Here is a 21,565-nt window from a genome sequence, read left to right as displayed (position 1 = left end):
GAATCACATGAGGACCGCCCCAGGAAAGGAAGACCAAGAGTCACCTCTGCTTCTGAGGATAAGTTTATTCGAGTCACCAGCCTCAGAAATCACAGTTTAACAGCAGCTCAGATTAGAGATCAGGTCAATGCCACACAGAGTTCTAGCAGCAGACACATCTCTACAACAACTGTTAAGAGGAGACTTTGTGCAGCAGGCCTTCATGGTAAAATAGCTGCTAGGAAACCACTGCTAAGGACAGGCAACAAGCAGAAGACACTTGTTTGGGCTAAAGAACGCAAGGAATGGACATTAGACCAGTGGAAATCTGTGCTTTGGTCTGATGAGTCCAAATTTGAGATATTTGGTTCCAACCACCGTGTCTTTGTGCGACGCAGAAAAGGTGAACGGATGGACTCTACATGCCTGGTTCCCACCGTGAAGGGGGAGGAGGAGGTGTGATGGTGTGGGGGGGCTTTGCTGGTGACACTGTTGGGGATTTATTCATAAACTAGATGGTGGCCCGATTCTAACGCATCAGGTATTCTAGAATATGCATGTCCACGTAGTATATTGCCCAGCCACGTAGTATATATTGCCCAGCCACGTATCTTTTAAGTTCATCCTTTGTTCTGTAGCCTCATTTGTATTAATGATGTATAATTGTGCAAATTTTGGTGGTTGTCCTATTTCTGGGTGAAGTGTTCCAGTGCGGTGGTGGATCTGGCCGTGAATTTTAAAACAATACGGTCCGAATCCAGGGGGCGGTGCAATGTTGGCGCCCGTCGCTGATTGGTTGAGGCCGGCTGGCCTCGACCAATCAGTGACGCGGGATTTCCAGAACAGACAGACAATTAAACCCTTAGACAATTATATATATAGTTGAAGGCATACTGAACCAGCATGGCTACCACAGCATCTTGCAGCGGCACGCTATTCCATCAGGTTTGTGTTTAGTTGGACCATCATTTATTTTTCAACAGGACAATGACCCAAAACACACTTCCAGGCTGTGTAAGGGCTATTTGACCAAGAAGGAGAGTGATGGGGTGCTACACCAGATGACCTGGCCTCCACAGTCACCAGACCTGAACCCAATCGCGATGGTTTGGGGTGAGCTGGACCGCAGAGTGAAGGCAAAAGGGCCAACAAGTGCTAAGCATCTCTGGGAACTCCTTCAAGATTGTTGGAAGACCATTCCCGGTGACTACTTCTTGAAGCTCATCAAGAGAATGCCAAGAGTGTGCAAAGCAGTCATCAAAGCAAAAGGTGGCTACTTTGAAGAACCTAGCATGTAAGACATAATTTCAGTTGTTTCACACATTTGTGTTAAGTATATAATTCCACATGTGTTAATTCATAATTTTGATGCCTTCAGTGTGAATGTACAATTTTCATAGTCATGAAAATACAGGAAAATCTTTAAATGAGAAAGTGTGTCCAAACTTTTGGTCTGTACTGCACAAGAATATAACTACTATAATACTTCTATGTACAAGAATATAACCACTATAATACTGCCCCTATGTACATGAATATAACTAATATAATACTGCCCCCTATTTACAAGAATATAATTACTATAAGAATTATCCTATGTACAAGAATATAACTACTATAATACTGCCCATATGTACAAGAATATAACTACTATAAGAAATCTCCTATGTACAAGAATATAACTATTATAATACTGCCCCTATGTACATGAATATAACTAATATAATACTGCCCCCTATGTACAAGAATATAACTATTATAATACTGCCCCTATGTACAAGAATAAAATTACTATAATACTGCCCCTATGTACGAGAATATCACTACTATAATACTGCCCCTATGTGCAAGAGTATAACTACTATAATACTGCCCCTATGTACAAGAATATAACTACTATAATACTGCCCCTATGTACAAGAATATAACTACTATAACACTACTCCTATGTACAAGAATATAATTACTATAATACTGCCCCTATGTACAAGAATATAACTACTATAATACTGTTCCTATGTACAAGAATATAACTACTATAATACTGCCCCTATGTACAAGAATATAACTACTATAACACTACTCCTATGTACAAGAATATAACTACTATAATACTGCCCCTATGTACAAGAATATAACTACTATAATACTGTTCCTATGTACAAGAATATAACTACTATAATACTGCCTCATGTACAAGAATATAACTGCTATAATACTGCCCCTATGAACAAGAATATAACTACTATAATACTGCCCCTATGAACAAGAATATAACTACTATAATACTGCCCCCTATGAACAAGAATATAACTACTATAATACTGCTCCTATGAACAAGAATATAACTACTATAATACTGCCCCATGTACAAGAATATAACTACTATAATACTGCCCCTATGAACAAGAATATAACTACTATAATACTGCCCCTATGAACAAGAATATAACTACTATAATACTGCCCCCTATGAACAAGAATATAACTACTATAATACTGCTCCTATGAACAAGAATATAACTACTATAATACTGCCCCCTATGAACAAGAATATAACTACTATAATACTGCTCCTATGAACAAGAATATAACTGCTATAATACTGCCCCTATGAACAAGAATATAACTACTATAATACTGCCCCTATGAACAAGAATATAACTACTATAATACTGCCCCCTATGAACAAGAATATAACTACTATAATACTGCTCCTATGAACAAGAATATAACTACTATAATACTGCCCCATGTACAAGAATATAACTACTATAATACTGCCCCTATGAACAAGAATATAACTACTATAATACTGCCCCTATGAACAAGAATATAACTACTATAATACTGCCCCCTATGAACAAGAATATAACTACTATAATACTGCTCCTATGAACAAGAATATAACTACTATAATACTGCCCCTATGAACAAGAATATAACTACTATAATACTGCCCCTATGAACAAGAATATAACTACTATAATACTGCCCCCTATGAACAAGAATATAACTACTATAATACTGCCCCTATGAACAAGAATATAACTACTATAATACTGCCCCTATGAACAAGAATATAACTACTATAATACTGCCCCCTATGAACAAGAATATAACTACTATAATACTGCCCCTATGAACAAGAATATAACTACTATAATACTGCCCCTATGAACAAGAATATAACTACTATAATACTGCCCCCATGTACAAGAATATAACTACTATGAAACAACATTTTATTGGCAAAAATTCTGAACTGTTATAAATATCTTTATATTTGGCAGTAGCTGCTAAATCTTCATTATTAACTTGATGGATATTTTATGACACAGAAATATGGATAGTCTGCTATATTTTATTACTAGAATGTATAAGGATGACGTGACTACAGTACATCGAGTTTCTTACCGCGTTTTCATGGAATGGGGTGTAGCTAACATAAGGGATGGTATCCAGAGTATCCGTGTTCACAATGATGGGTGCAGGACTGGCCTGGAAATAAAGAAAAATTCATTACATTAGATAAAGAGTCATAGAATATAGGGAAAAGAACATGAACACTTAGACTATGTTCACATGTAGCGTTTAAGGCCATCTCCAAACAATTTGGACTCCATCAATCTACAGAAAGATTATTCACAAGTGGAAAATGTTAAAGGCAGGTGAAAATGTCCCCAAGAGTGAAGAATTCACCCCAATGTTGTAAAGGATTCCTCCAGAACCATGGGAAAGACTGTTAAAGTAATACAGAAAACCATTACTGCAAGTTACTGCTCCTAAAGAAGGTTCTTCCAGATTTCTGCATACATTTGATCTAAAACTACATCACATTTTGACACAAGTCCCAAATGTAAATAATGATCCAAATCATATAAATGAGTCAAGAATATTAGACTCTTATGTTTTTTTTTTAGGAAAATCATTGAATATCACCTTTAGGATTATGAGATAATTTGAAGGTAAAATTAGTCTTGTTTTTGCAATCAATGGGTTGACAATTAGGTGTGAGTGAGCAACCTGTTGTATTTAAGGTAGTCTAAAGGAAAAAAAAATGTAAAAAACGCATACAGCATCATCTCACCATGATGGAAATGCTTATTATTATTATTATTTATTATTATAGCGCCATTTATTCCATGGCGCTTTACATGTGAGGAGGGGTATACATAATAATAACAAGTACAATAATCTTAAACAATACAAGTCACAGCTGGTACAGTAGGAGAGAGGACCCTGCCCGCGAGGGCTCACAATCTACAAGGGATGGGTGAGGATACAGTAGGTAGGGTAGCGCTGGCCGTGCAGCGGTTTGGTCGATCGGTGGTTACAAAATCATCTATAAAAAGCTTGGACTTTACCTATATACAGTCAGATTGTATAGAAGTAGAGAAAAGTCAAGAATGTAATTACCCTCCCCAGGAGTTCTCATCCAACAAAAATCGCAAAAATTGATTGCAAGGCGAGATCACAAAGGGACCCAAGGTAAACGCTCAGCAACTAAAGGCCTTCTTCATTGACTGACAGCCAGCTCAGCAGTGCATTAGATATACAGTCATGGCCAAAAGTATTGACACCCCTGCAATTCTGTCAGATAATACTCAGTTTCTTCCTGAAAATGATTGCAAACACAAATTCTTTGGTATTATTATCTTCATTTAATTTGTCTTAAATGAAAAAACACAAAATTGAATGAAGCAAAAAGCAAAACATTGATCATTTCCACAAAACTCCAAAAATGGGCCAGACAAAAGTATTGGCACCCTCAGCCTAATACTTGGTTGCACAACCTTTAGCCAAAATAACTGCGACCAACCGCTTCTGGTAACCATCAATGAGTTTCTTACAATGCTCTGCTGGAATTTTAGACCATTCTTCTTTGGCAAACTGCTCCAGGTCCCTGATATTTGAAGGGTGCCTTCTCCAAACTGCCATTTTTAGATCTCTCCACAGGTGTTCTATGGGATTCAGGTCTGGACTCATTGCTGGCCACCTTAGAAGTCTCCAGTGCTTTCTCTCAAACCATTTTCTAGTGCTTTTTGAAGTGTGTTTTGTGTCATTGTCCTGCTGGAAGACCCATGACCTCTGAGGGAGACCCAGCTTTCTCACACTGGGCCCTACATTATGCTGCAAAATTTGTTGGTAGTCTTCAGACTTCATAATGCCATGCACACGGTCAAGCAGTCCAGTGCCAGAGGCAGCAAAGCAACCCCAAAACATCAGGGAACCTCTGCCATGTTTGACTGTAGGGACCGTGTTCTTTTCTTTGAATGCCTCTTTTTTTCTCCTGTAAACTCTATGTTGATGCCTTTGCCCAAAAAGCTCTACTTTTGTCTCATCTGACCAGAGAACATTCTTCCAAAACGTTTTAGGCTTTTTCAGGTACGTTTTGGCAAACTCCAGCCTGGCTTTTTTATGTCTCGGGGTAAGAAGTGGAGTCTTCCTGGGTCTCCTACCATACTGTCCCTTTTCATTCAGATGCCGACAGATAGTACGGGTTGACACTGTTGTACCCTCGGACTGCAGGGCAGCTTGAACTTGTTTGGATGTTAGTCGAGGTTCTTTATCCAACATTCGCACAATCTTGCGTTGAAATCTCTTGTCAATTTTTCTTTTCCGTCCACATCTAGGGAGGTTAGCCACAGTGCCATGGGCTTTAAACTTCTTGATGACACTGCGCACGGTAGACACAGGAACATTCAGGTCTTTGGAGATGGACTTGTAGCCTTGAGATTGCTCATGCTTCCTCCCAATTTGGTTTCTCAAGTACTCAGACAGTTCTTTGGTCTTCTTTCTTTTCTCCATGCTCAATGTGGTACACACAAGGACACAGGACAGAGGTTGAGTCAACTTTAATCCATGTCAACTGGCTGCAAGTGTGATTTAGTTATTGCCAACACCTGTTAGATGCCACAGGTAAGTTACAGGAGCTGTTAATTACACAAATTAGAGAAGCATCACATGATTTTTCAAACAGTGTCAATACTTTTGTCCACCCCCTTTTTTATGTTTGTTGTGGAATTATATCCAATTTGGCTTTAGGACAATTCTTTTTGTGTTTTTTTTTATTTAAGACAAATTAAATGAAGATAATAATAACAAATAATTTGTGTTTGCAATCGTTTTCAGGAAGAAAATGAGTATTATCTGACAGAATTGCAGGGGTGTCAATACTTTTGGCCATGACTGTACATCTCCCACATGACGGCATGGTGCACTGTGATTATAGAAGCATAGCTATGCTGGATATCTGAACCAGGAGTAAAGAGGATTGGGAAAGAAGGAAAAGAAGAGGTGTGGGACAAGTGAGCGGTAAGTCCCCAATTTTTTTTTTAACCCTAAGTTTATGCTCTGGGGTCAGGAGAGAAAAAAAACTTGCAGAGAATAACTTAGCTGCAAATTGAATTTCCCTGTAAAAAATCCACGTCATTTGCCAAATACGAATCTTGTTAGATCCGCTCATCTCTGCACAAAAACGTACTAAATTATCCTAACTTGAGATGAATGAATCGATCTGTAATGAATCAGTGTCAATTTTCATTATCAATTTCTCAAAATGTTCAGACTTTGTGAAATCCAAAATTTTGGGGAAATGATTTGCATGAATTCAGAAAAATGGCGGCCGTCACTTGTCCTTACGCTCCCCAGTCCTCTTCTCTAATCTTCAGTTCTATCAGTCATCACCAGTACTAAGGCCAATGATTCGATTGACTCATGGGTGGGGTGACGTAAGTCAATGATCGCCCCCACGGATTGCCTGAACCAAACACCAGCATGGGGAGATGAGGCAGTGGAGGAGACAAGTGAAAGCCAAGTGAGGGCCAAGTGAGGGCCAGGTGACTGCCGGTTGAGGGCCAGATGAGGGCCAGTTGAGGGCCAGGTGAGGGCCAGTTGAGGGCCAGATGAGGACCGGTTGAGGGTCAGGTGAGGGCCGGTTGAGGGCCAGGTGAGGGCCGGTTGAGGGTCAGCTGAGGGCTGGTTGAGGGTCTAATGTATTTTGCTATTTGAAACCCCTTGCCTCCCCTTTGGTTATTGCACTTTGAGGTTAGAAGAGACTTCAGAGCACAATAAACTTTTTTTTGTGTTTTTTTTACTGCAATCAATCTGACTTTATTTCGACTCAATCAAATCTTTCAGCCAAAATGAGTCAATCCGCCTAAAGCAAATTTCGTCAGATTTGCTCATCGTTAGTCCTAACGTACAGCACATACTGGAAAATGGAGATGTCAAGACCAGCTCCTCCACACCGTGAAAGTTATATATCGACTTGATAGGGTGAGTGTGAATGTTATGGAGGTTTTCATCTTTCTTACTATGGAAAACCATAGATAATTATTATTTATTAATTTTGCTCACTTATATAGCGCCATTAATTCCGCAGCGCTTTACAGACATCATCATCACTGTCCCCGTTGGGGCTCACAATCTAGATTCCCTATCACTATGTCTTTGGAATGTGGAAGGAAACCGGAGAACCCGAAGGAAACCCAGGAAACACGGGGAGAACATACAAACTCCTTTCATATGTTGTCCTTGGTGGGATTTGAACCCAGGACTCCAGAGCTTCAAAGCAATTGTGCTAACCACTGAGCCACCATGCTGCCCACAGGTAATGCATTATTATGTACCTGAATCTTCCGACAGTATTCTAGTATCACTCCAGTATATAAAAAAAAATTATCCAAGTTTCAACCAGAAAAAAGGCTGATTTTCATCTCAATTGTCATCCGTTTGCAACCCGCCTGGCTTCCGTTTTTATACATTAGAGATTATTAAACTTTTCAAGACCAAATACAGTTTTCTTTTATATTAAGTCCCCTTCACACGTCCTTATAATACCAGTACCGGTGGCATTAATTTTTGGATCAGTGTGCCATCCATGTGTCATCCATTTTTTGTTTTTTTTCCAGTATGGCTTAAGACAAATCAATTACAAAGCTTTTCCTATACTTTGCGTTAAACATGTACGGCACATGGATGACACACGGACGACACACGAATGTCATCCGTGTGCTGTACATGTTTTTCACGGGCCCATAAACTTGTATTGGCCCTTGTCATCCATGCTGCCGTTAAAAAACGGAAATGTCACTGTGTCGAAAATTACAATGTACCTGTAAAAATAAGATGCTTTATGGTTACGGGATCCGATATTTTTGGCTCACCCATAGACTTGAACCGGCGAGTTATGGAAGAATTCTAGTGCTTCGTGAGGTTTTTTTTTCATGCTCAGAATCCGAACAGCCCAATTGAATAACATCGGCTCAAGTGCTATCAGTTTTCTCATGGACATCACTAAGACCGAAAATAAGTTTGCGTGAACTTGACCAAGACGTGGTGTAATAAATGGACATTTCAAAGAAAAAAACTAATTGAATGAGGTTGAGGAGTAAATCCTTAATTAGGTTGGATAAGCTGAATTTGCCTTCTCGTAGTGCTCTACCAAAAGTTATCAGTTTAACTATAAAATTATTTAAGTTTTTTTCAGAGATCTTTGGAGCAAAAACTCCATAATCCACAAGGAATTAAAAAACTGAATCTGAAAACTCAGCAAAAAAACCCTGTGTGAATATACCCCAACTCTGTCTCCAATCAAAACTCGTCGTTGTTGAACTTCTTCTGTTTTTTGAAGAGTTTTTGCTCCTAAAATTTCTGACAAAAACTGTGAGACCATATCCTAATAGTATGGATTTGGCTTAAACTCCACATCAGAAGTAGCTTCATATGCTCTTCAAATACTAATTGATGTGGATTTTGAAGTGGATACACTTGCAAAACCAAGTAAAAAAATATTGACGTGAACGTACCCCAATGTGGAATCATAACCTAATCTGAAGGATTCATGCCCCAAGAAAATCCCCAAGCTACTAAAACAGAAGACCACAGTACTTACTTGGAGAGGTCTGAACCATCCTTGGGAATAAAGATGCGAGGAGTAACAGTCCCTAGAAGAACCTGTCATTTTCTCCACTGGGCTTTTTTGACCGTTGCCCCAACGAGTGGACAACCTTGGTTTGTTGTAGGGCGAGCCCATTGGTAAGTGGCTGGCAAGACTTGGAGTGTTTGTATAAAATCCCGATGGTACTTTCTGCCAACTGCAAGCACAATGGGGGTCGCACATAATTTTCAGCTGATTCGCCCTAAGAAGACGAGACCAGTGAGAAGAACATGATGGCCACCACAAGCTGGACTCTCTGAATGAAGAGTTGTGCGTTATTTTCGAGGTTCCATTTAGAGCAGTTCTTCCATGTGGAAAGCATGCACAGCAGCATACGCTCGCTCGTAGCTCCTCGTCAATACATGAGTCAACTTTCCAGCCCAAGATGACAGAAATCCTGCTCGAGGATGTAGTGATCAATGCTCGGCACAGCTGGGATGCCAGATCGTGCTATGTTTACCAAGCACTTCTGCCAAAATGCAGTAGCGCAAAGAGGGCGGGAAGGAGGTGGTTAATTTTGTAACCTTTATGAAAAAAAACGCCGCGGTCTGAGCAGTCGGCTTGATCCAAACAGCCTGAAATGAGCAGATTCCCAACGAGAAGATGAGTTTATGCAAAAAGAAGATTCGTTTCTGAAGGCTATGGAAAACATTTCTTACTGGTGAGACCTTAAAGATCACTGTGCCACGTGCGGCTCGGGAGCAGAATGACTGAGATTCCAGTGTCACAATGAATCAATCACCAAAAATCATTGGACGCTAATTGCAGGGAGGAAGGGGGCGGCAAGGAAAGGGGTTTGTAGGAGAGAACTAGGATGGATCCTACATTCTCCGTGCACATACTTCCATTATGGCCACCGACAAGACTTTCCCTCTTGAATAACGGAGATATTTGCAGCTTTTGTATCTACTGAGCAACGGCTACGAATAATATTTAGGAGCCAACATAAGCTTAAAACCAGCCCCTATGACAACCCCCATAAACTGAGACAGTGGAGTCTTCCCCACTGACAGTATCATACCAGTCAAGAGTTCCAAATTTACCAGGACTGTCAGGATTTTTTACACCATCCCATCCAAGTCCAAAAGGGGTAACATTTATCTAAACCCTACCCTAAAAATGTCAGACCTCCTCAAGGGAGGGTAGTTGGTGGAACTGGGGTGGGACTTAAGGGGTTGTACACCATTAGGGAGAATTTTCTTTTTACAAAATACAAATATTTAAGATAAATCATACAATTTTGCACCATTTGGCTTTTACAGGCGCTTTTTTTCCCCATCACATTCGACTTTGATGTGGTCTTCGGCCATAAATCACATGAGCTGGGCTCAAAAAAATACAGATGAAGAGTAACAATCTTTCCTATTCTGCAGCTAGAAAAAGTCAGCGTAACACAGAGGCTGTAGAAGGTAAATGGTGCAATATTTTTAAGTAAACCCAAGTACAAAAATTAGTTTGAGCCAAAAATACATGCATTTACGTAAGAAGAAAAAAAATTGTCCATAACTGATAGACAACCTGTCATGATCCGTTCCAGGGTTTTGTTCTGTCTGCTTTTTTTCCGGGTGGATCATGTCAAGGATTAACTTTGCTCTGCCTCGTAACGGGTTCAAGTTTTCCATTTAGCTCCAATGCATTCTGCTGGTGGTATCAGCTATAGTTCTGCCTTAGGCGTGTGTACCTGACTCTGGTAGATCTTGATTTGTCCTGCTGTGATCCCTGACTTGCCCCGTGTCTGTTGACTCCCTCTGTCTGCCTTTTCCCAGTGTTTCCCTGTAAGTTTGTTTGATTCCCTGGTTTTGACTTGGCTTGTATTCGGACTTGCTTCTGCCTTCTGTCTTTGTCTTATCCGCTTATGACAGTTGCTGAACCCCCTGGCTTGTTCCTGACCACCTGTACTGCTGCAACCTCTGGTACTTCTGCTTCTGACATTTTTTTGACTCGGCTTGTCTGACCACTCTCTTACCACTTGATGGCGCCTGTGCTGCTGCTCTGTGGTGCTACTCTGTGTGTGCAGCCTCACTTCCCTCACCAGCTCCTCCTGGTGGAGGTTGCGCTATATTGCACTGCTGCAGCATGACACAACCCCTTACACCAGTTCATGGCTTGCCATTTTCTCCTATTCTTGACCAGGCACATTTTCAGATTTTATGACACACATGCAATTTTAGTGGTTCTACAATTTTTTCTTGTTCAGACATTCAAATGGGGCCTAAAGGGAATCTGATAAATCTGCACAAACTGCAGAAAAAAGGCATGTGGAGACTGACAGATCTCTCCCTATACACACACTCTGATAGAGACCCGTCACTCATTAAGAGCGGGCAGGGAGAAGCCAAGGACCCGCTTGTCTGACTAGTCTTCAGGGCGGCTTGGTCCCCTTTTGGCATTTCGGCGTCAACCATACATATCTGAAATCAAAAAGCCAGTGCCTGATACCTGCTGCCTGTGGATCTCTATAGTTTTTAAGTAATTTTTATATGAAAAATGGGGAAAATGTAAACAAAAATATTAAATGTGTCTATTTTTCACATTTTTTTATGTGCTAAAAATATTTTAAATTGCATTCCACTTTTCGTAGAAATTATTTTTATATGTTGTTTTTATGGGGGTAGGGCTAGAAACAACAATTCAACACTGGCGGTGTCTCTTTTTTAAAAAAATTTTAATCTTGCTTTTTATGTTTGTTTCTTTTTTCATTTACTGCACACACTGTGCCCTCCATGAGGTCATTACCCTTTGTGGGGCATATTAATATATTTATTTTTATTGCTGATTACTACTGTAACTAGTGCTTTTATATTAGCTGCAGTAACAGGGGAAATAGGAGGGGGAAGCACTGTTAGTGCTCCTAATATGCATACATTGTGCTTGTTCAGTGCTGTGAATACAGCAATCAGAAAAAAAGCAATAAACCACGTCTGCCTTCTCTATGAGGAGTCAGGACGTGTCCCAGTCCACCAACTACATGATGTCATGAAAGCCATTTACTCCGCCTTGGCATTTTAGAATGTCAGTGCAAAGGAAAGTGTGGACCACCCAGATGTTTAAAGTCTATGGTCAGTCACTATGGTAATAATATTTGATAGGTTTGGGCAGCGACTCGCCTCTTCTCACGAGACACGTAAGCTGCTTGTACTTGTCAATTTATTTGGATTATTGCTCAATGGTTTTTATTTACTGAATGTACTGAATCGGAAATAAAGAGGGAAAGTTTTTATCCTTATGCCGGACTTTACATTCTATTATTATAACAAGGGTGAATTCAAAAGAGTCAGGATTATTATTATATTATTAAGGCCGGGTCGATAAAGGGTCAGATTTACTAGGGAAAAAATTGAAGTAGTAAATATGAAGACTTCAACATCAATTCTTCACCAAATTATGCACATTTTGTGGTTTTGACAGGGCAGATTCCAAATATTCATTCTCTAAAGTAAAAAAAAAATGGTATGGTATGTTTCAATCTGTTACCACTTCCATGCAAGTTTTTTTTTGGTACTTGATTGGGTTAAATGAAGTGATAATGGGCACTATACAAATGACTGAAAGGGCTGAGTGCTGCTTCTGTGGATATATCACAAATGCTTAGGATGGAGATGGGATCTCTGTTACTTGTTTTGTCTCGTATTACTATTAAAACTGAGAAATATCTAAATATACTTCTCTGTGTGTGGCTTTAAAATATTTGTCTGCAGCAGGAGCCTCCCCCCACTGCTCTGCCTGTAGTAATACCAAAGATTGCTAAGCCCCACCCATTAAGGAGGCGTGACTTTAGCCAAAGCTGTAACTGGTCAGCAGCAGACTAACCTCTGTGTTGTCTGCAGGATCCTACCAGAGAGACTGATATAGGATCACCCAGAGGATGCTGCGTAACAACAAACAGCGAGGACGACTATATTTCTTGTTCAACTGAATTATTCATTTATAGGTTGTGTTCCTTTAAAATCTTGGTAAGACTGAACTGGAAGCAAGTAAAACTTTAGGAAAATCAATATATTCCCCAGCTTAGTAACTGTGATTTCTTTTCTATCATATTACAATGATGTCTTCCAAATCATTCCGCTATGAATAATTGAACGGTACGCTATTAGGAACACAAGTGATGTAATATCCTTGGCAGCGCAGTACAACTGACTTGGCAATAGAAAATGTTCTATAATTGCATTGCAGAGGATGTGAATATAGCTAGGAAAAATAGATTCTCACTTGTGTTTATCAGCATCGTCCCCCTGTTCATTTTCCTGGTAGCTGGGCAGGCAGGAAATGTTTTGTGCGGGAGGCCATCTTTCCTCCAAAACTACTGTTGCCAACTTTTATAAATTGTTTTTGCGGAAGGATTTGATTTTGTAGCACTAATTTTTTGGGGAATAACATCTGCAGCGGTGCTCCAGGTGCGCAGAACGTCTGTGGAGAAAATCTAATCTACCCGAAGATTTCATCCATTATAAGTTCATGCTAAAGACATACAATTCTGCCCTTCACCTCTCCAAACAAACCTACTTCAACACCCTCATCACCTCCCTGTCCAATAACCCTAAACGTCTCTTTGACACGTTCCAGTCCCTACTCAACCCAAGAGCGCAGGCCCCAACCACGGATCTCCGTGCTGACAATCTGGCCAATTACTTCAAAGAAAAAATTGACCATATTCGACAGGAAATCATCTCCCAATCTCTTCATACCATGCACTGTCCTCCCTCCCCCACTGCATCTAGTTCACTCTCTGACTTTGAACCAGTTACAGAAGAAGAAGTAAGCAGGCTCCTTGCATCTTCTCGCCCGACCACTTGCACCAGTGACCCCATTCCGTCACATTTCCTCCAGTCCCTTTCCCCGGCTGTCACCTCTCACCTAACAAAAATATTCAACCTTTCCCTCACTTCCGGTATTTTTCCCTCCTCATTTAAGCATGCCATCATACATCCATTACTTAAAAAACCATCCCTCGACCAAAACTGTGCCGCTAATTATAGACCTGTCTCTAATCTTCCCTTCATCTCTAAACTCCTCGAACGCCTGGTCCACTCCCGTCTTACCCGCTATCTCTCAGATAACTCTCTTCTCGACCCTCTTCAATCTGGTTTCCGCTCTTTACACTCTACTGAAACTGCCCTCACTAAAGTCTCTAATGACCTACTAACAGCTAAATCTAATGGTCACTACTCCATGCTAATTCTCTTGGATCTCTCTGCAGCATTTGATACTGTGGATCATCAGCTCCTCCTCACTATGCTCCGCTCCATCGGCCTCAAGGACACCGTTCTCTCCTGGTTCTCCTCCTATCTCTCTGACCGATCCTTCACTGTATGTTTCGCTGGTTCCTCCTCCTCTCACCTTCCCCTTACTGTTGGGGTTCCTCAAGGATCAGTCCTAGGCCCCCTCCTCTTCTCTTTGTATACTGCCCCTATTGGACAAACAATCAGTAGATTTGGCTTCCAGTACCATCTCTATGCTGACGACACCCAACTATACACTTCTTCTCCTGATCTCACGCCTGCCTTATTAGAAAACACCAGTGATTGTCTTACCGCTGTCTCTAGCATCATGTCCTCCCTCTATCTGAAACTAAACCTGTCAAAAACTGAACTCCTCGTGTTTTCTCCCTCTACTAACCTACCTTTGCCTGACATTGCCATCTCCGTTTGCGGTTCCACCATTACTCCAAAGCAACATGCCCGCTGCCTTGGGGTCATCCTTGATTCTGACCTTTCATTCACCCCCCACATCCGATCACTGGCTCGCTCTTCTTACCTGCATCTCAAAAACATTTCTAGAATTCGCCCTTTTCTTACTTTCGACTCTGCAAAAACTCTTACTGTTTCACTTATTCATTCTCGTCTGGACTATTGTAACTCTCTACTAATCGGCCTCCCTCTTACCAAACTCTCCCCGCTCCAATCTGTCCTGAATGCTGCTGCCAGGATCATATTCCTCACCAACCGTTACACCGATGCCTCTACCTTGTGCCAGTCATTACACTGGTTACCCATCCACTCAAGAATCCAGTACAAAACTACTACCCTCATCCACAAAGCACTCCATGGCTCAGCACCACCCTACATCTCCTCTCTGGTCTCAGTCTACCACCCTACCCGTGCCCTCCGCTCCGCTGATGACCTCAGGTTAGCATCCTCAATAATCAGAACCTCCCACTCCCGTCTCCAAGACTTTACACGTGCTGCGCCGATTCTTTGGAATGCACTACCTAGGATAATACGATTAATCCCCAATCCCCACAGTTTTAAGCGTGCCCTAAAAACTCATTTGTTCAGACTGGCCTACCGCCTCAATGCATTAACCTAACGATCCCTGTGTGGCCTATATTAAAAAAAAAAAAAAAATTAATTAACTGGTTCATGCAGCTTTACATGAACACCCAAGCCTTACACTATGGCTGGTCCGAATAACTATAGCAATTGTTACCATCCACCTCTCGTGTCTCCCCTTTTCCTCATAGTTTGTAAGCTTACGAGCAGGGCCCTCACTCCTCTTGGTATCTGTTTTGAACTGTATTTCTGTTATGCTGTAATGTCTATTGTATGTACAAGTCCCCTCTATAATTTGTAAAGCGCTGCGGAATATGTTGGCGCTATATAAATAAAAATTATTATTATTATTATTATTTACAAACCATGCCCATTTTTGGCCAAAAAAATTTCACACATTGTTCTGGCCACCTGAATATACTAGGTGGACTTAGCTTCCTGGACCAGAATATTTGCTAGATGATCTCCTGTTGATGCCTAATCCCTATGCTACAGGTCAGGATGAACAGCACTGCCAGAGGCAATTGTACAGTAAAATGTGTCTTCTTGGATGGCATAAGGATCAGCAAGTGTCAGAAAGGCAGGACGCAGACAGACAAGCGAAGCAGTAAGCACCAGAAGAAACAGAGCCAAGTGTGAGTATAAACACAGGACAGAATAGATGTTTAGGCAATCTGGTAACTTGTACTGCTTGTAGAGATACACTGGAGGCAGGAATATTAGTTGTATAGGTATTGAATAGTCATTACAGTAACTTGCTTGCAGAAATGCAGTCACACACACACACACCGAAATAGAAGATGTGTAGGGAAATCTGGTAACTTTCAAAGATGCAGTTACACCCAGGAATAGAAGATGCAGTTACACACAGGAATAGATGCATTGCATAGGCAACATGATAACTTGCTTACAGAGATGGAGTTACATCCAGGAATAGAAGATGCAGTTACACACAGGAATAGATGCATTGCCTAGACAACATGATAACTTGCTTACAGAGATGGAGTTACATCCAGGAATAGAAGATGCAGTTACACACAGGAATAGATGCATTGCCTAGACAACATGATAACTTGCTTACAGAGATGGAGTTACACCCAGGAATAGAAGATGCAGTTACACACAGGAATAGATGCATTGCCTAGACAACATGGTAACTTCCTTACAGAGATGGAGTTACACCCAGGAATAGAAGATGCAGTTACACACAGGAATAGATGCATTGCATAGACAACATGATAACTTGCTTACAGAGATGGAGTTACACCCAGGAATAGAAGATGCAGTTACACACAGGAATAGATGCATTGCCTAGACAACATGGTAACTTGCTTACAGAGATGGAGTTACATCCAGGAATAGAAGATGCAGTTACACACAGGAATAGATGCATTGCCTAGACAACATGGTAACTTGCTTACAGAGATGGAGTTACACCCAGGAATAGAAGATGCAGTTACACACAGGAATAGATGCATTGCCTAGACAACATGGTAAGTGCCACTATCCGATTCTAGTCCCATGGATTAGTAGCTTAGCTCAGATGGACTGGCCGGACGTCATGAGTGCCAACTTGTACAGACAAACCAATGAGAATGCGGCACCACTGCGATATAATCCTGTAGGAGTGGACGGACCAACAACCTCATACAACAGCCATGATGTCCCCCCTTTAGGTGAATGATTTCTATTTGTCGGGCCCTTCCTGATAAGTGCAATCACAGAAAAAAAAACCTGTGCCCAACTTTACGTTGTGGCGCAGTGGTTAGCACAGCAGCCTTGCAGCGCTGGAGTCCTAGGTTCAAGCCCCACTAAGGACAACATCTGCAAAGAGTTTGTATGTTCTCCCCGTGTTTGCGTGGGTTTCCTCCGGGTACTCCGGTTTCTTCCCACATTCCAAAGACATACTGATAGGGAATTTAGATTGTGAGCCCCAATGGGGACACTGATGATAATGTGTGCAACCTGTTAAACGAGTTAGCGGTGGTATTTTTCTGACAGCTTCACAACATTACTCCTGATGTAGGTAACACTGATCCCATCACATACCGTAAGTAGGCAGGTCACTTCTTTGGTCAAAATCATCACATCCATCTCCTGCAGCTATCATCAATCTCATGGTCATTGTGGATGCAATATGTTACATCCTCATTTCATTTCAAACTGCCCTTACCACATACAGAGCTCGTCAAAACAAATACAGTTATATAAGAAAAATGGTCACTGTCCCTTTCAAAATCAAAACAGTATTTTCCTTCTGTGTGTATAATATAAATGAACTGCATGGATTTAAGTCAGTATTGCCCTGTTGTCAATATAATGCTACCACATTATATGTAATACTGATATCAGTAACATAATTGTATGACCATACAGGTCACTGACAACTACAAGATCAACATACTCATCTCCTGCTGTCCAATATTCATACCGACTACAGGATGCTCAGCTCCGAAAGAAACTTTATAGAACTGCCCTTGGTACATGCTGCCCTGACGTAGTATATTGCACAGCACAGAGCCACGTAGTATATTGCCCAGCCACGTAGTATAGTGTCCAGCTACATAGTATATTGCCCAGTCACGTAGTATATTGCCCAGTCACGTAGTATATTGCCCAGTCACGTAGTATATCACACAGCCCACATCTATAATATAACGCTGGGTGCATCACTCTGTCCGAAGCCTTTATAGACTGCGCAAGCGCCGGCGCAGTCTGGACCCCACAGAGTGACGCTCCCTGGAGATCGCGGTATGCGTAAACACTGAACGCACACCGCGATCTCCAACGGAGAGGCAGGGACGTGCCAGGAGGGTAAGTATATTCACCTGTCCGCCGTTCCAGCACAGCGTGCGGCTCCATGTTCCGGGTCCTCTGCCTGTGACTTTCACAGTTCAGAGGGTGCGATGACGCGCTTAATGCGCGCCGCCCTCTGACTGAACAGTCACAGCCAGAGAACCCGGAAGAAGCGGCACGCAGCGCTGGATCAGGGCCAGGTGAATATAGCAAGTGTCGGGGGCCTGAGCTAGCGGCGACTCCGGCACCTGACCCCCACAGCGCGCCGGTGTCCCCGCCTGCTCAGGCCCCCAGCATTCGGCGCCCAGCGACGATAGGTGAGTATGGTATTTTTTTATTATATATCGCAGCAGCATACGGGGCATATAATACTATGGAGCATGTTATGGGGGCCATCAACATTTATGGAGCAGTATACGGAGCATATAATACTATGGAGCATGTTATGGGGCCATAAACCTTTATGGAGCAGTGTACAGGGCATATGGATGGGAGCAGCAAATTACAGAACGGTGGCGCAGGATGGGAGCAGCACATGACAAAACGGGGGCGCAGGATGGGAGCAGCACATGACAGAACGGGGGCGCAGGATGGCAGCAGCACATGACAGAACGGGGGCGCAGGATGGGAGCAGCACATGACAGAACGGGGGCGCAGGATGGGAGCAGCACATGACAGGATGGGGGCGCAGGATGGGTGCAGCACATGTCAGAATGGAGGCGCAGGATGGGTGCAGCACATGTCAGAATTGAGGCGCAGGATGGGTGCAGCACATGTCAGAATGGGGGCGCAGGATGGGAACAGCACATGTCAGAATGGGGGCGCAGGATGGGAGCAGCACATGACAGGATGGGGACGCAGTATGGAAGCAGCACATGTCAGAATGGGGGCGCAGGATGGAAGCAGCGCATGTCAGAATGGGGGCGCAGGATGGGAGCAGCACATGTCAGAACGGGGGTGCAGGATGGCAGCAGCACATGACAGAACGGGGGCGCAGGATGGAGCAGCGCATATCAGAATGGAGGCACAGGATGGGTGCAGCACATGTCTGAATGGAGGCACAGGATGGGTGCAGCACATGTCAGAATGGGGGCGCAGGATGGAGCAGCACATGTCAGAATGGAGGCGCAGGATGGGAGCAGCACATGCCAGAACGTGGGTGCAGGATGGGAGCAGCACATGTCAGAATGGGGGCGCAGGATGGGAGCAGCACATGTCAGAATGGGGGCGCAGGATGGGAGCAGCACATGTGAGAATGGGGGCGCAGGTTGGAGCAGCGCATGTCAGAATGGGGGGCGCAGGATGGGAGTAGCACATGACAGAATGGGGGCGCAGGATGGAGCAGCACATGACAGGATGGGGGCGCAGGATGGAGCAGCACATAGCAGGATGGAGACCATATACCAATATAAATGCTCGCCACCCGGGCGTAGAACGGGTTCAATAGCTAGTAGTATATAACACTGCCTATGTAGTATATAGCAGCCATGTAGTCCACGCAGTATACAGCAGTGTGGGCACCATATCCATGTTAAAAAAATAATTAAAATAAAAAATAGTTATATACTCACTCCTGGGATCCAGCGAAGCTCCGGCGATACGCGCGCGGCTGCCGCCATCTTCCGTTCCCAGGATGCATTGCAAAATTATACAGATGACTTAGCGGTCTCGCAAGACCGCTAAGTCTTCTGGGTAATTTCGCAATGCATCGCTGGGAACGGAAGATGGCGGCAGGCGCGTGTGGCTCAGCGGACTGCGGAGAGTGAGTAGCAGGTTTTTTTTTTTTTTTATTATTTTTAACGTTACATTTTTTTACTATTGTTGCCGCATACGCAGCATCAATAGTAAAAAGTTGGGGACACACAGGGTTAATAGCGGCGGTAACGGAGTGCGTTACCCGCGGCAAAACGCGGTCCGTTACCTCCGGCATTAACCCTGTGTTAGCGGTGACCGGAGGGGAGTATGTGGGTGGCGGGCACTGACTGCGGGGAGAAAGGAGCGGCCATTTTCTTCCGGACTGTGCCCGTCGCTGATTGGTCGTGGCTGACAGACAGAGGCCGCGACCAATGAATATCCGTGACAGACAGACGGAAGTGACCCTTAGACAATTATATAGTAGATTCTTCCAAATGTGCCAGAGAAAGTGAAATATTTCTCTATTTCCTGGAAGTTTCTCACTGTGCATCCCAGCTCACACCAAGATAGAAACTTGGAGCACAATATTTGGCAGGCCTTCGTAACAAATCAACTATTAGACTAAAAATATTCAATTGATGGACTCTTTTGGCTGAAGGGTGTTCTATTTTTTTTTTTATTTTTATTACACTGCCACATAAACCTTTTATTTGCTAACAAAACAAAAATAATGGTTAGGTCACTTTCTCTTCTTTCTTTTTAATGAGACCACCTTGACGATGGTTGATGGGCTCACACTATTTGATCAAATTCTGTGCAAAGCTTCTCTCAAATATTTTCCTAGTGTTCAAGAAGCCATTTTGCTATTCATATTTCATGTATTCCATATTCGACATGCTTTGGCACGATAGAGTGCAACCTTTTTTTGTATATTGTATATGGAGGTAGCTGCTCCTGGTATGCACCTATTCACACTAGTTTGGATGTGCCAGTCGTTTTTCTGTTAAAACAAAAATACTGGTTAGGTCACTTTCTCCTACAAGATCAACATACTCTTCCACTGCTGTTGTCACCATTCTTTTTTTTTTCTTTTTTTTTTTTTGCCGACTTCAGTGGGATTTTCTGAGATTTCGCTATTCTGGATCATTACATCATTGAGTCTATTCATTTTCTACAGACATTGTCCAAAAATACTCTTTGTGCCCAAAGACAAAGCCCCTTATTGTGGTGAATCATTGGGCATGGCCACCTCCTGGCTAATTATGGCATCCCTGTGGCGGAGCTATGACTAACACATTGTTACCAGTCTACCCAGTGGATAGAGTAACGCCGCTGGCCCATAAAGCACCATTGTGATTGTGCAATGCAGCGGGTAAACGTTTTTGCACAAAACGGAGTTTTTATCAGCTACAAAGAAGAAAACAAATTTAGGGAAAACTTTCCTAAAATTCAAAGTGAACTTTAAGAACTTATTGGGGCAAACGCAAGGTATTGATAGCAGAGGATAGGAACCCCTTCTTCCCATTACCATACCAGTAGACCCATATGGAATCCATACCTCCCAGTGACCTAGATTCCAAAGATCGGTAGCCCATAGACCCCTCATCTTGCCAAGTCCGAAACAGTCCAAAAAATTGGCAGGACCTTTGGCATTCAGAAATTGTAATACACAGTTGACAGTTTCTGAGTTTGTGCACTGTATTTTCTGCAAAAAGTATGGCCCTCCGTGTGCAAAACTAATGACAGATGTGTCAACCCTTACCTGTCCTCCGATTTCTCACAATACAAACTCTATGCGTAATTCCACTCAACAGACTGTAATACCTATTACAACCACTGGGTGGCCACATAGAGACAAAGCATAAATGTTCCACAACAGAGTACCATAAAAATCTGTTTTTTTTTCTGGTTATTTTCTGCTGCCTATCTGGGGATTTGTCAA

The 21,565-nt window shown here is 42.4% G+C and overlaps 1 protein-coding gene across 4 annotated transcripts in view; it reads right to left on the bottom strand.

The window, feature by feature from the left end:
- DLG2 (discs large MAGUK scaffold protein 2) overlaps window positions 1-21,565 on the bottom strand; it is a 1,534,662-nt gene that overhangs the window by 584,451 nt on the left and 928,646 nt on the right. For all 4 annotated transcript variants that reach the window (XM_069759326.1, XM_069759327.1, XM_069759329.1 and 1 more), the window contains one exon: window positions 3,397-3,480. In XM_069759326.1, the coding sequence (XP_069615427.1) occupies window positions 3,397-3,480 (84 nt within the window). The remainder of the gene's footprint in view (window positions 1-3,396; window positions 3,481-21,565) is intronic.

The sequence above is a fragment of the Ranitomeya imitator genome, chromosome 3 (assembly GCF_032444005.1).
Source record: "Ranitomeya imitator isolate aRanImi1 chromosome 3, aRanImi1.pri, whole genome shotgun sequence".
Lineage (NCBI taxonomy): Eukaryota > Metazoa > Chordata > Amphibia > Anura > Dendrobatidae > Ranitomeya > Ranitomeya imitator.
Note: the sequence above shows the minus strand (reverse complement) of the source record. Positions and strands in the feature narration are given on the sequence as shown.